The sequence below is a fragment of the Clarias gariepinus genome, chromosome 6, assembly GCF_024256425.1.
Source record: "Clarias gariepinus isolate MV-2021 ecotype Netherlands chromosome 6, CGAR_prim_01v2, whole genome shotgun sequence".
NCBI lineage: Eukaryota > Metazoa > Chordata > Actinopteri > Siluriformes > Clariidae > Clarias > Clarias gariepinus.
Window position 1 is genome coordinate 4989238 of NC_071105.1, and position 13968 is coordinate 5003205.

The 13968-nt window shown below is 39.4% G+C and overlaps 1 protein-coding gene across 1 annotated transcript; it reads right to left on the reverse strand.

Moving 5' to 3' along the window:
- Positions 1 to 3112: 3112 nt before the first annotated feature.
- On the reverse strand, positions 3113 to 11608 carry unc50 (unc-50 homolog (C. elegans)). Its single transcript, XM_053497697.1, has 6 exons — positions 11492 to 11608; positions 9546 to 9826; positions 7213 to 7333; positions 6009 to 6148; positions 4147 to 4254; positions 3113 to 3811 (listed from the first exon to the last, which is right to left on the reverse strand). The coding sequence occupies exons 2-6, from the start codon at positions 9823 to 9825 to the stop codon at positions 3675 to 3677; spliced, it is 786 nt and encodes a 261-aa protein (XP_053353672.1). The 5' UTR covers position 9826; positions 11492 to 11608; the 3' UTR covers positions 3113 to 3674.
- Positions 11609 to 13968: the final 2360 nt, after the last annotated feature.

The following is a 13968-nucleotide window of genomic DNA, read 5'->3' on the forward strand; positions in this document are numbered from 1 at the left end:
GCAGTGCTCTCCGCCGCCGGCACAGTATAGAGAGGTCGCTTTGCCTCGCCACTCCTCCCTACTTACCTAAGTGCCCTTCCACACAGGGTGGTGACTTTTATGTAAAAACTTTCACACCAACGTGAAACCACCTTAATAAAAAAGGTGTTTATAAAGGAGTATTATATCCCTGTTATACACCACCGGGGAAAAGGGCGTGGCATCATGATCCTGCCCCCATATACCCTGAAGTAAACCTACAGCAAGTGTTTAAGCATGATGCAATCACGATAAATGATTATGTGTGTGTATGCTGTAGACATACTGTGATTTTTTTTTTTTTTAGAAAAATTTCACTAAAAGTGATTATCTATATATAAATATTCAATTTATTTGTATAGCGCTTTTAACAATTGTTATTGTCGCAAAACAGCTTTACAGCTTTGTATGAAATGTGAATGTGTACGAATCAAAATGATAAGACCTTCCCTGATGAGCAATCCGAGGACGATGAAGAAAAGTGGCAAGGAAAGAACTCCCTGAGAGGAACCAGACTCAACAGGGAACCCATCCTCATCTGGGTGAAACAGAGAGCAGGAATTGATCTGCACTGTGTGTTAGTTGGCAGGCAGTTCAGCATAACAGTTGATGTTAATTGATGTTAATATGGAGTCCAGGTAGTTATTGGAGACTCAGGTAGACTTGTAGGAAAATCCAGTCCTGAACTATCGAGCAACTACGGCCCAGTCAAATCCTCAGAGAAACAGCTGTCAACATCAGTCGAGAACAGAACCGTCTTCTAGGTAGAGTGAAACCGTCCCCAGACACCAGACGCATCCCAAAGAAACACACAGGGCATCCATGTGACGAGATCTCCAACCAGAAGCAGGGCACCAGGATGACTCAGACAGGTCCAGAGGGCAGAGGGAGTCTGGATCACTGGCAGCTCAGGAACGACATGTGTAGCTCGACAGAGAGAGGGGAAGAGAGAGAGTGTGAGAGAGAACAGGAGAGTAAGAGGGGAGAGCAGAAGAGGAGAAAAATGGAGTCCAGTTTGTTCTTGGAGGCTCGAGAATAATAATAATAGAGAAAAATTTTCTCTGTAATTGGTTAGAACTCGCTCTTTCACTGATATCTTTACATTATATATATTGGAGGACCTGAAACAAAGTTTTCTGGAGTTAAGAAAACCTTTTGTCTGTATATACGTACAGTATGTCTGTCCAGCCAGATTTGGTCACACCATCAGGCTTAACTGGCTGGTCAGAATTTATTTAAAACTTTTTTGCAGGACGTTGGTATTTACCTGAGATTAAATCTGCAAAATAAATGAATTCAATATGTTGAGTAAAAGTGAAGTTATGCACCGGATTTAATAATCTACTTTAAAATAAGCTACTAATGCGCTACGCTCAATGTAAACAATGTAAACAAACACCTGCACCAATAGATATTAATTAGAAAAGCTGAACTGATTATGATATTTTTACTGGGATTAGTTCATATTTCCACCGCTGAAATAACAGCGCTGAAGTGGTTTACTGTAATTATAAGTGAATTTTAACACGCTTGAGTCGTTTCTAGACAAAACGTCATCTTTATTGTCCGATCTACTTTTCGATTTCTTATCTGTGATTCATTCTCTGAGGGAGTGTATTTGGCTGACAATGAATGAAGTACCAATTGTACCTGACACTAAAGGGTTTGTCACACTAAATACTGACTATATTTCATTAATTTTTCTTTACTGGGCTTTATAGTTTTTTTCCAGAGCATTTCTGATTGATGCAATTTATTTGCATGTGCCTAAGACTTTTGCACAGTATTTTATATCAGACACAGTTAACCTTGTGATCATTTTGAGTAAATACCATATACGTAAGTGGTAAAATAATACTCCCTCCTTTATCTTGTTCGAATGCGTTTGTTGTTAAAGCTGTTGGTGTAACGGCTGCTCCCGTCAAGGGGGTCTCCACAGTGGTCCAGCAAATCCGCACACAACTTGGCACAGGTTTTACACCCAATGACACAGCCTCTCATTCTATCCGGGCTTGAGAGCAGCACTGCATCCAGAGATTAACTGGATCTCATATTAGAAGTAAAAGGGTTTTGCAAGATACAGTATAAGACATATTTTAAATGTGTGTGCTCCAGGTAAGAGCTGGAGGCGGGAAAAGAAGGTAAACGCACTGGTAGCCCATATCCCTGTAATGAAAGCATGAAGGCGAGGAGTCGGTGTGGGTCGGGATGCCTCAGGTTGAGACAGCTCTCTCTTTTCCTTCATGAATATCAAATTGATATGCTGTATAAGTGGGGGGAATTTTATTCTTTTTCACCAGTTTGGTTGGGTTTGGCGCAGTCTATCTTCTTAAACACACCTTGCCCAGACATGCTCATACAGAGGATGCAGCTGTGCATAATAACTGAAGTTACAACGGGTAGGGCAGTGTGTTAAAGCTCTAGGGTACTGCTCAGAAGGTTAGCTGTTCAAGCCCCACCAAGTTGCCTTGGGCAATCCCCTTAACCCCGCCTGTGACATGGCTGACCCCGTGCTCTGATCATGCAAGTCACTGTAAGTTGATAAAAATAAGAAATTTAAAATTTCCATAGCAATCTTTAGCACTATTAGCTTTCATAGTGGCTCTTCCCATTACTGCTTTTTATTATCCCCAAGGTTTCAAGACAAACTGGTTTTAAACTTCCAGCAGGGACAATAAACATATATTGATCTATTCATTCATCTGTAAAGGTTTTCATGGTCTACTTTTCTCATCTTGGAGTAAATCATGCTCTGTCACACTTACGATTCGGTTTCTTCCACACTCTTATCTGTATGCATATAAACTAGTGCATCGATGGGTACGTAAAAAGTGCTAGATTACTGGTTTATTAATTATTTTCATTCATCAGAAAAGCATCAGGGTCTGTATGTATTAGACATTGAGGTGACCGAGCCACAATAGCAGAAGACCACATCAGGTTTTTATCTTGTCTGCCAAGAAGAATCCGAGTATTGTACTGAGATGCCACATTCATAAAGAGTGATGCAAGTTACTGTAGGCCTCCTGTCAGTTCACACCAGTCTGGTCATGTTCCTCTTATCTCTCTTAACAACAAAGCGTTCACACACACGGATCCTTCACTTTATTTAATGTCTCTTGTTTTTGTACCCATGAGATCTAAAATATAAAAATTTTAACCCATTCTCACTGAGATGTTGAGGTACATCATATAGCAGGGATGTTAATGGATACTGTACATGAATATCATAGTGAATTGTTGCCTGCTTTTAGTCCATCATCAGATTATTGAACATGTAAAGGAGACGGATGTACAAACAAATAAATAATACGGACAGCTGAATAAGTGAAGTCTGACAGCCTGTTTACTAGACTTGTTTTAACCAAGATGCATAAAATATCCTCAACCACATTCCATCATTAACACAATAAAGTCTGCATGCAGACCTCAGCTTTTCATTAAATCAGATCAGATCAGGTAAATTAATCAAGCTTTAAAAAAAAAAGGGAAAAAACACATTATAAACATTTCCCACATTCTTTCTTTGTTACAGTCTTTAGCTACAAACAGTTTATTTACAAAGTATACAAAAGTCCAGGAAGTGACGGTGACAATGTGCGAGTCTCTGAGAGTAGAACAATCCACACTGTAAAGTGACGGGAAGCGAATGTCCTCTACTGCACTCTGTACTTGTAGAACCAGCAGAGACCTTTAGTGAAGTTCCAGCCCAGTGTGACGGAGAGAACGTAGAGGAACGCGAGCAGAGCGAACGGGTAGAGCAGAACAACCGTGTTCTTTAGGAAGGGTAGAGCTGAAACACGCAGAGCGGAACAGAAGGTTAAAGTACAGGAATTTCACAATATCATTTTATATTTCAAACCCGACAGCCATGCTAATGGGAATCTAAGAAAGAAATGAGAAAAATGAAAAAATGAATTTAACTAGAAAAATGTGTAATGGTAGATTTGGTGAGGGTCTCTACAAGGACAAGTTTTAAATGCATGGAAGAACTCTCCAGTGTCACAAGTCAACTCCAGTCTTAACTGTTAGAAATTTGCTGTGATATGAATGTAATAAAACACATAACACAATAAAACCACCAACACACACAGATTCACTATAATCAAGACACTCTCACACACGTACCGCTGTAACCGAGGAATGTGATGTACACGTAGTACCCGATGGCGATCAGCCACAAGGTGTTGCCCACGAAATATCCCACGAACCAGTCGGAGTTGATCACCACGATGTCTGTAACACAAACACACTCGTTCACACTGCACAGAAACACCATCCTCATCTAGAAACACGGTTTAAACCAGATATTTACATACACACACAAAAACGGTTTTTTTTTCTTTACCGTCAAACATTAAAACAGAGTAAACTTTTTCTATTTTAGATCAATAAATATTAACACATGTTTTGCATTTGTTAAATGTGAGGTGAGAATCAGGTGAGGGAGAATTTTATGGATTTTTTTTAATTACTTGCGTCAGTCAAAAATTTAGATACATTTCCTTAGTTTTTGGTAGAATTGCCCTGAAACTGTTTTACTTTGGCCAAAGTTGCGTGAATCCTTCCACAAGTTTTCTACAACAGTTTGCTGGAATTCTGTCCCACTCCTCTTGACAGAACTGGTGTAACTGGGGCAGGTTTGTAGGCCTTCTTGGCTTTCGCCTCTTTAGTGCCGCCTATTCTCTATGGGATTGAGAATCAGGGCTTTGTGATGTCGCTCCAATACCTTAGTTGGGGTCATTGTCCATTTGGAAGACCCATTTGCAGTTTAACCGTTTTAGCCAGCATCTTCACAAGGTCTTTTGCTGTTGTCCAGGGGTTGATTCGCACATTTCGCACCAATAAAGTTCCTCTTTGGGACTCAGAATCCGTCTCCTTCCTGAGCGGTGTGATGATGTACATTCCCATGTTTTTTATACTTGTGTATTATTGTCGGAACAGATGAACCTGGAAACTGCACCTAAGGACAAGTCACACTTGTGGAGATCCACAATTCTTTTCCTGATGTCTTGGTTGATTTCTCTTGATTCTCCCATGATGTCAAAGAAAGAGGCTCTGTGTGCCAAATGAAATCAATTAACCAATCAGGAGCTCAGAATCGAATCATCTGGAGTTCTTTTTTGTCTAGTCTTAGTGAATGTTTACTTCTTACTTTGATGATTTAAAAAAAAAAATCTCCCTTGCTAGATTCTGACATTTAATAAATGCAAATAAATGCAAAATGATTTATTGATGCAAATCAGAAAAAAAGTTTACTCTGATTTAATGTTTGACAATAAAGTTTATTTCTGAAGTGTATGTAAATGTAAATATTTGGTTTCAACTGTATCTGGATTTTTATAGACGAGACACATCAGTCTGGCGTACAGCTCAAAATAAAACAGCTGCTCTGCTGCTCGCTCTGTGATGAGTGTAACCTCCGGTGGTTTTCACGGTTTCACGTCTGCACATTAGTGTAATTCTTTTTTTATATTCTTTTTTGTTCATTTTCAATCAGTTATTCAGTCTAACTATTACTTTCACAATTAATCAATTTTAATTTGTTTAACTTGAGCGAAAAATTGCAATCTCTTCAAATCTTTTCTTCAAGGATTATTTTATATTATACCGTCGTAGAACAGTTCTCCATTTTAATTATTTTGGTGTAACGAGTCAGAACAAGACTATTTAATGACAGGAACTTTTGCATTCTGGGGATAAAGTCCCATTTTTCACCACGCGTCGGCAAATTCTTGCCATGCGTTGACATATTTATGTGATTGATGACGTCAACACGTCTTTCCAGCCCTTACGCTGGATCAGCACTTAATTTCACTCAGAGGAAAGTGATATCTACTATCTTCTGCGTACATAAGCTACAGATGGTCATGATTTCCGAGTGTCCCTGTGATTGACGGGGGGAGAGAGTGCATTGCCCCTCCCCTCTTAACTGTATGGGCAGTTTCTTTAGTGCTCGGGAGATGTGTACTGGAGGAATGAAGACTCACGGTTAATGAAGAACAGCTGGAGGAAGTGTAAGATGACCAGCAGAGGGTAGAAGGCGTTCAGATGCACGTCGAAGGCGTATCCCCATTCCACATCGTAATCCCTACCGGGATGCTTCATCAGGTATTTATTACTGACGATCCTACACATAAACACACAGAAACACACAGACACACACACACAGACACACACAGACACACACAGGTATTAGACATGACTCAGATTAGACTTACCTCACCTTTAAGTCTCGTTTTATTTGATCACATTATAAATTATTAGTGTTTAAAGCTACAGTAGGTGATTTCTTACTTGTATGTAAATAACTTGCAAATATGCAGAATGTGATAAATAGTCAGTAGAAATGCAGGAAGTAACTTGTAACACATAATAAAAACCGCCTTATGCTACAGAAAGACAAGACACTTGCGTTCCCTGATTGGTTGAATCCAGGAAATGTGTATTTAGTGTGTATTTTGATTAGTTTGTTGTGGGTTTTTTCATTTCCTTTTTCTTAGTAAAAATGTGTGATAATTTTTTTTATACATGTTTCAACTCTACATATGATAATTATGGTTGGGCAATCTTTTCCATGAGTGCTGATAATAGACAGTTAAAGCACTGGGATGTTTAACTACATGAAGAAAATATCACTCCACGTCTCAGGTGTCCTACACCCGTTAATTACACTTTAAGTACTTAAAAAAAAAAAAGTAGGTCTGCACGATCTGCCATGCTGAGAAGAGACACATTCAAAACCAGTCACTTCTAGTTAGAAAACACACCTAATAAAGTTGTGTACATTTAGATGTTCTTATCCAGTGCTTAAAAGTTTCCATCATTAGGAAGTCCCAACCTAAATACCAAAGAAACCGTCGTTTAAAGATCGCCAGTGACTACAGACATCTAGATCAAGTGACCAGTCGAGCAGTGCTGGAGGATCGGAAGGGGACGAGGTGACATTATTGTTTGTCACATACCCTCCTGAGGCGACCTACAAAGCACAAGGCTGAACCCCAGATCCTTCTGTAATTCCTAAATTCCTAAAAATACCAGGAGGAATTTAAAGCTACTTCACCCTGTTAATTACACTAACTGTCAGTCGCCAGCTGCTCCAGTCACAGTTATTTGGTTCTGTCAGCTGTGTAATGATATGTGGGGGTGGAGCTAAATACCTAGTTAAATAAATCACGAAATCATAAGTCTCACCACATGAGGGTGGAGATCAACAGGCCGACGCCGATGCAGTCGATGAACACGACCCAGAGCAAGAGCTTCAGCGTCTCCACAAAGCCCATATCTAACACCAGACCAAAGCCCACTGTGGACACTGTGGACAAAATACACATTAAATTACAACAACAACAATTAAAACACTTTTACTCTTAACACACACACACACACACACACTGTAAATGCAGCCTGCGTGACATCATGATACGGCCTGTCTGATCGTATTTCTTTCGCCTTTTTAATATGAAATGAAACTAACTGTAAATATACGAGGGTGAGTCGAACATTATCCGCACTCTGGCTGTAGCATTTATTTTTAAATAACTTTTAGAAAAGACAAATACATGATTTATCAACATAATCTCATAGACTCTGTCGGTACGTCGAAAAGCTCTTGTACTCCTTCGTTAAAAAACATTTAAGTTTGAGCTGCTTGAGCAGGGAGGACGCTTTAACACCTTAAAACCATTTTTTTTCCAGAGTGTCGACATTGTGGACAGAAGTGTGCGGACGTGCGTCGTCATGCAAGATCACAACGCCCTCAGATATCAGTCCTCTGTGTTTAAAAGTTCAGTCTTCAGCTCTTCAATAAGCGTCTCACTGTAACGAGCACCGTTGATTGCTGGAGCTTTTCCCTGATGTTGTTCCAATACTTCTGACCTGTGAGAATCCCAGAAAACTGTAGGCGTTGATGAATTTGCCAGCTGATGGTTTTGACTTTTGAACTTTTTCTTGAGGATGTCTCCATCCCACACACTGCCGTTTACTATCAGGCTCGTTGTGAGGAATCCGCGTCTCGTTACCAGTAATGATTCTCTTTAAAAAAAAACCTTTCATCTTCCTTAGAGTTTCACTCCACAATTTGTTTGCAGATATCCAAACTCTTCTGTTTACAGTATTCTACTCCAGAGGTCCGTTCTTCGTACGTCGCTTGACACATCCGAGATGAATTGACACATCTAAGATGAGATCATCGTGCTAATTACGATCCGGCTAAGTCGGTTCTTTGAGCACACCTGTTGTTGATGATTAGTATAGCTGGACTGAGTTGTCTAGGATTATTGCGCGCTCGTGCGTTGGTTTAAAAGGCGATATGCATCGACAGTAGAAACACTGATCACAAGCCCTCCGATTGGTTGATGAAATGGAAAAAGAGCGGCTCAATTTTTTTTATAACATGTGTTATGCGCTGAAATGCCCCCCTGCCATGGATTGCCCCCCCCTACATAATCGCTATCAAATATTATATTAGAACATAAATTCATAGGTTAATGGTTTACAAATTACAAATTACATGAGACAATAAAATAAGCAATATGAAAATAAATATGTTGTATATGAAAAAATAGAAATATTATGTATACTTTTATATTGTTTATTTTATAATAAAATTAGTTTCGTCCAATTTATCATTATACAATATTAATTTTTAATATATATAAATATTTATTAGCATATTTTTATGACAAACCCCTGAAAAATAAATGTTACAAAATAGAGTTTGTAATAATGGTCTCGACGGCTGTCTCGTGCCTAGGGTTTATTATAATAGTAATATCATATTTGATAACAATAAACCTATGCATTTATGTTCATATATAATATTTTATAGCGATTATGTGTGTGTGTGTGAGAGTGGGGGGGAGTCCATGGCAGGGGGCATATACTTTTCTTTTTCCACGTGAGTCAGTCATGCTCTTTAACCAATCAGATGTGACCTCGCCATTTCAACCAATCATAACCCGCCAGGAGCGCAGGCTAAATCCTGTTTTCATGAAATAAACCTGCTCCCGGGCAGGTTCAAGCTTACGGATATGTTGCTATGACAACAAATGCTAGAAGCGCATCGAAGAACGAAACAATCCAAGATCAGGACAAATCCACAACAATCAAATCCAGCTAACTGAGTTAGCGACGTACGAAGAACGGACCCCAGGTCCACCCTCAAATCATAATAAAAACGAAAACAAAAAAACACACAATCAGAGAACGCTGCTCTACTTTCGTGCAAATCACAAGTGGGGCGCTAACATTTGCTCGCACCGCAGTTACAGATGAACTGAAGTAACACGTTCACACCTGCACAGCGGTGACTGAGAGACAGGAGACGTGAACGGAAACGCTGATGGGAAGCTGAGTGCAGATCATTTTAGACTTACCCTGTATTATTTGTATTATAATCTTTGTGTGTATATGTTTTGTTTTTTTTCTCAGGAATGCATAGGTCTCTACAATACAAGAGCTTAATGTTTAAGTCCTGTACAATATTGTGTGTGTGTGTGTGTGTGTGTGTGTGTGAATACACTAACCACACAGCCAGATGCTGAGCAGCACCAGGAAGGCGGGGTCGTCGCGGGCCCACTGGTCCTTGGTCTGTTTGCGGTAGTGGAAGTTGCGGTAAACTCTCTGCGGCGAGGTGAAGAGGTAAAGCATCTGCCACATGGCGAACTCGAAGTCCATCTGTTTGAAGTGCAGAAGGCGGCGCAGGTACTTGTAGCGCTTCGCACCGGCGGTGTGTCGAGCGGCATCGCGGGAGTTCAGGCTGCCGTTGGTCTGTTTCTGTGGGGAGTACGCTGTGGTGGGCAACATGCTGACACACACACACACACACACACACACACACACACACATTATTACAATAAGAACAATTAGAGCATTAGATTAAACTTTTACTGAAGCTTTAATACATCTGCCTTCAATAATAATAATAATAATAATAACAATAATAATAATAATATTCCTCTTCTTCCCTTACCCCACTGCATCTTTTTGTTAAACATCTCACGAAGTGGAAAATTACCAAGATTTTTTTCTTCTTACAAAATTTTTCATACCTAGTTAACCTGGGTGGTTTTAATGTTACGGCTGATCAGTGTTTGAATGAACCAATCAGCTCCTTAGTGAGCTCAGTGTTTAAGGTGTCGGGCCTAATGTCCGGAAGGTCCCAGGTTCAAATCCTAGCAACACGCAAGTTGCCGCCGTTAAGCCCTCGAGCAAGACCCTTGTAACCCTCGACTGCTCTGATGTGTAACACGTGGGCCTCCGAGTGGCGCGGTGGTAAAGTGCTTGCCTTATCTTCTTCCAAGTGTGTTACTCCATCCCCAATGGTGCGAGGAAAACGGCTGGCATCACATGGTTCGGAGGAAACACGTGATAGTCTTGGAAATGGACATGATTAAATTAGGAAGAAAATCAGGGAAAAAAAAGGTGTAATATATATATATGCCATAAATGTTCAATGTTTTAAAGGTTCCCCCTTATGCCCCCATAGATGAGCCATGGATGCTTGCGATCCTGTCACCAGTCTTCTTCTTCTTTGTCTTCTGGCTGTTCTCTTTCAATGGTCGCCACAGCGAATCATCTGCCTCCATCTAACCCTATCCTCTGCATCCTCTTTTCTCACACCAACTAACTTCATGTCCTCTCTCACTACATCCATAAATCTTCTCTTTGGTCTTCTTCTAGACCTCCTGCCTGGCGTTTGCAACCTCAGCATCCTTCTACCAATACCCTCACAAGCTATCCTCTGAACATGTCCGAACCACCTCTCTGACTTTATCCCCAAAACTGTCACTCCCAAAGAGAACCTCAACATCTTCATCTCTGATACTTCCAGCTCCGTATGCCTTTCCTGAAACACCCCTCCCATTTTATTTGAGCTTGGGACCGGCACGGCATCCAGCAGCTGGGGTTTGGGCACCGGGAGGGAATCGAACCCGGGCTGTCCGCATGACATGTAAGAAACCGTCCTGGTATATAATCGATAATTAATGTTCTTCACTTCTCCTGGTGGCTGATCAGTGCACACACCCACTGGTTAACAATAAGAAGTCCTGTTGTGTGTATCCAGGTCACATGTCTGTCCTAATAAACACCACTAGTCAGTAGAATTTAAAGGATTGTCAACAAATGACTCATTACTTTCAATCAGAGTGTATGAGGAGTGACACTCACTCACACACACACACACACACACACACACACACACACCTTTATAACTCTGCTGTAAACTGGGATGTTTATATTCTCCTGGATGCTCTTCTATTATTAATGTTGTTTTGTATTTTAAACATACAGCTGTTGAAATGCTAACCTGAGTGTGTGTGTGTGTGTGTGAGTGTGTGTGTGTGTCTGCAGAAGCCTGAGGCCTGGGTTGACATCATCACCACGACAGCGCTGTGAGAAACGACTTAAAAAGCTAAAAAAGCGCATATTTAACGTTTACATTTCCTATAGATTCAGATCATTTACTCACCTGCTTCCTCGCCGAGTTTCTTAAACTCAATCAGCCACTTCAGGTTTCTTTTCCTTTTGCCAACACTACAGAAATCAACACATCACAGCCTTCAGCTCAAACACTTCCGGTCGCGACCTGAACACGTAGCCCGTACGTCCTGCGTCATTGCGTCGTTACGTCATGACGCACGCCGCCTTTCCAGGAAATGTAGTCCTACTGAGAAATCTTACTTAGGAGTTTCAGTGATGAATTCTATCCTAAACCATAAACCATATAATATATATTATTATAAAATAAAAAAAAAACTAGAATATAATATCATATTTTCCCTCCAGGGTTTTTATATTGAAACGTGCCTGTTTTTTTTGTACTTTTATCCATTTAAATTCTACTGTTCTAATCATTTATTTCTGTACCTATTTCTAATAATCTTGGAAACATCTTATAGAATATTGAAAGTTATATATATATATATATATATATATATATATATATATATTTATATATATATATATATATATATATATATATATACCATGTGTGCTGACAGTTCTCTGTAAAGATAATTTCTTGAATTATGTTTTTTTTTTTTACAGTAGTTAAGTTAAGTTAAGCCGTTATTTGTCACATATACATTACAGCACAGTGAAATTCCTTCTTCGCATAACCCAGCGTAACTGGGGTCAGAGCGCAGGGTCAGCCATGATACGGCGCCCCTGGAGAAGTTAGGGTTAAGGGCCTTGCTCAACAGTGGCAACCTGGTGGAGCTGGGGATCGAACCGCCAATCTTCCGATCAGTAACTCAGTGCCTTAGCCCTCTTGATCATTATTTAAAGTTTAATATAAATTTTTTAAATTCAAGTTTTAAGTTTAAATTTTCAAGTGAAATAATTTTTTTAAAGCACCTTTAAGGGGAGGGGAAAAAGATAGATAAACCGTTGTGTTTACTGTTTGAAAAGCAGCATTTGAAAATAGAAATTATTTTGTTAATAACCCATATATTGTTCATACTGTAACATATCACATGGCAATGATTTACATGCTGAATTATATTTTGTATAATAAACCTGCCTGGTATATAATTAATTAATATGTACAAATCATATGTGTGTTGTATATTTAGCTTACTAATGTAGTTTAGATAAAATCGGTAGTGATTAGTGTCCATAGTTTTTAAATTAGTAGTACATAATTATCATTATTTAAATAAAGAAAGGCAACAAACAAACAAAAAACTCCTGTTTAATTTACTATAATTAAATAAAACTTTTTACTTAGTACTGAAATAACATTTAAACCTTTAATAGCAGTATGTGTGTTGCCACTACACAACCACCAGGGGGAGCCAACAAACCACTAATAATAATCTAAATCAGCCCTTTATTCTTACTTTCTTTGCTACTAAATGATAGATAGATCCATAGATAGACATATCTATCTATCTATCTATCTATCTATCTATCTATCTATCTGTACAGTATACAACGTGTATATGTATATATATATATCTATCTATATATATATATATATATATATAGATATATATATATATATACAGTATTGCTGAGTAAGCATGAATATTAGTGGACAGTTTAGTGATAAATTGAGATGTGTAAAGAGTTATAGCCATTGAAAGTGACAGCAGATGAAGTTAAAGGTGCAAGACTGAGGTAATGATAGTTAATGCGGATTAGGGTACATAATGAGTAGATAAATAAATATGACTGTGAACACTGAGTCTGTTATGAAGGAGAGCTGCATGTGGAACTGAGGATGAGAAGTGGTTGAGGGAACATTTGAGTAAGAATCCGTACAGGGGTGTTAAAGCAGCGTACGGCTCCGGGAACGACTCAATTCCCGAGTCTGTCAGTAGAGCAGCTCTGTGATAGGAGCCTGACACTGAACATGCTCTTCTGCTTCGTAAAAGCTCCATACTGAGGGTGACTGGTGTTGGACATGACGGACAGCATTTTGTTCAGCACCAGCGAGTCCAACGTAAAGCCAACCACAGATCCTAACTTTCGTGTAAGGTTGAGTGTTGCTTTTCTCCCAAACACACTACAGCACAGAGAGGAATACTGGCCACCATGACTGTTAGACCGTCTGTAAGAGTTTTGTGCAGATGTTAAAAGAGCAAGTTTCCTCAGAAATAGACCTGCCTGACTCGTCTAGCAGGAGCCCCAGGTCAGCTCTCTCACACACCAGTTTAATCACATTAATGAACAGAAAACAGGCTGAATTGGTAAAGTAAAGTTATCCAGGACCAGTGGAAATCTAAACACATTACCAAAGTAAATATGTGAAGATTACACCAAGGTGTGAATTTCCAGGCTGTCCTGCATGAGCTGACCCCTCTAACGTAAACTTCATCACCAACAAAGGATGTAAACACTAAAAGTTATTTTAATTCAATTATACTTACAAAATCGTGTTATATTTAATATTAAAACACGACTCCTTAATTGTAGCTAAAGACAGATGATTGTCTGAAGACC

Coding starts and splice junctions, on each gene's coding strand:
- unc50 (XM_053497697.1), bottom strand. CDS start 9,825: ATGTTGCCCACCACAGCGTACTCCCCACAGAAACAGACCAACGGCAGC. Junction 7,334..9,545: donor GCTCAGCATCTGGCTGTGTG/GTTAGTGTATTC, acceptor TTTTGTCCACAG/TGTCCACAGTGGGCTTTGGT. Junction 6,149..7,212: donor TTGATCTCCACCCTCATGTG/GTGAGACTTATG, acceptor GTTTATGTGTAG/GATCGTCAGTAATAAATACC.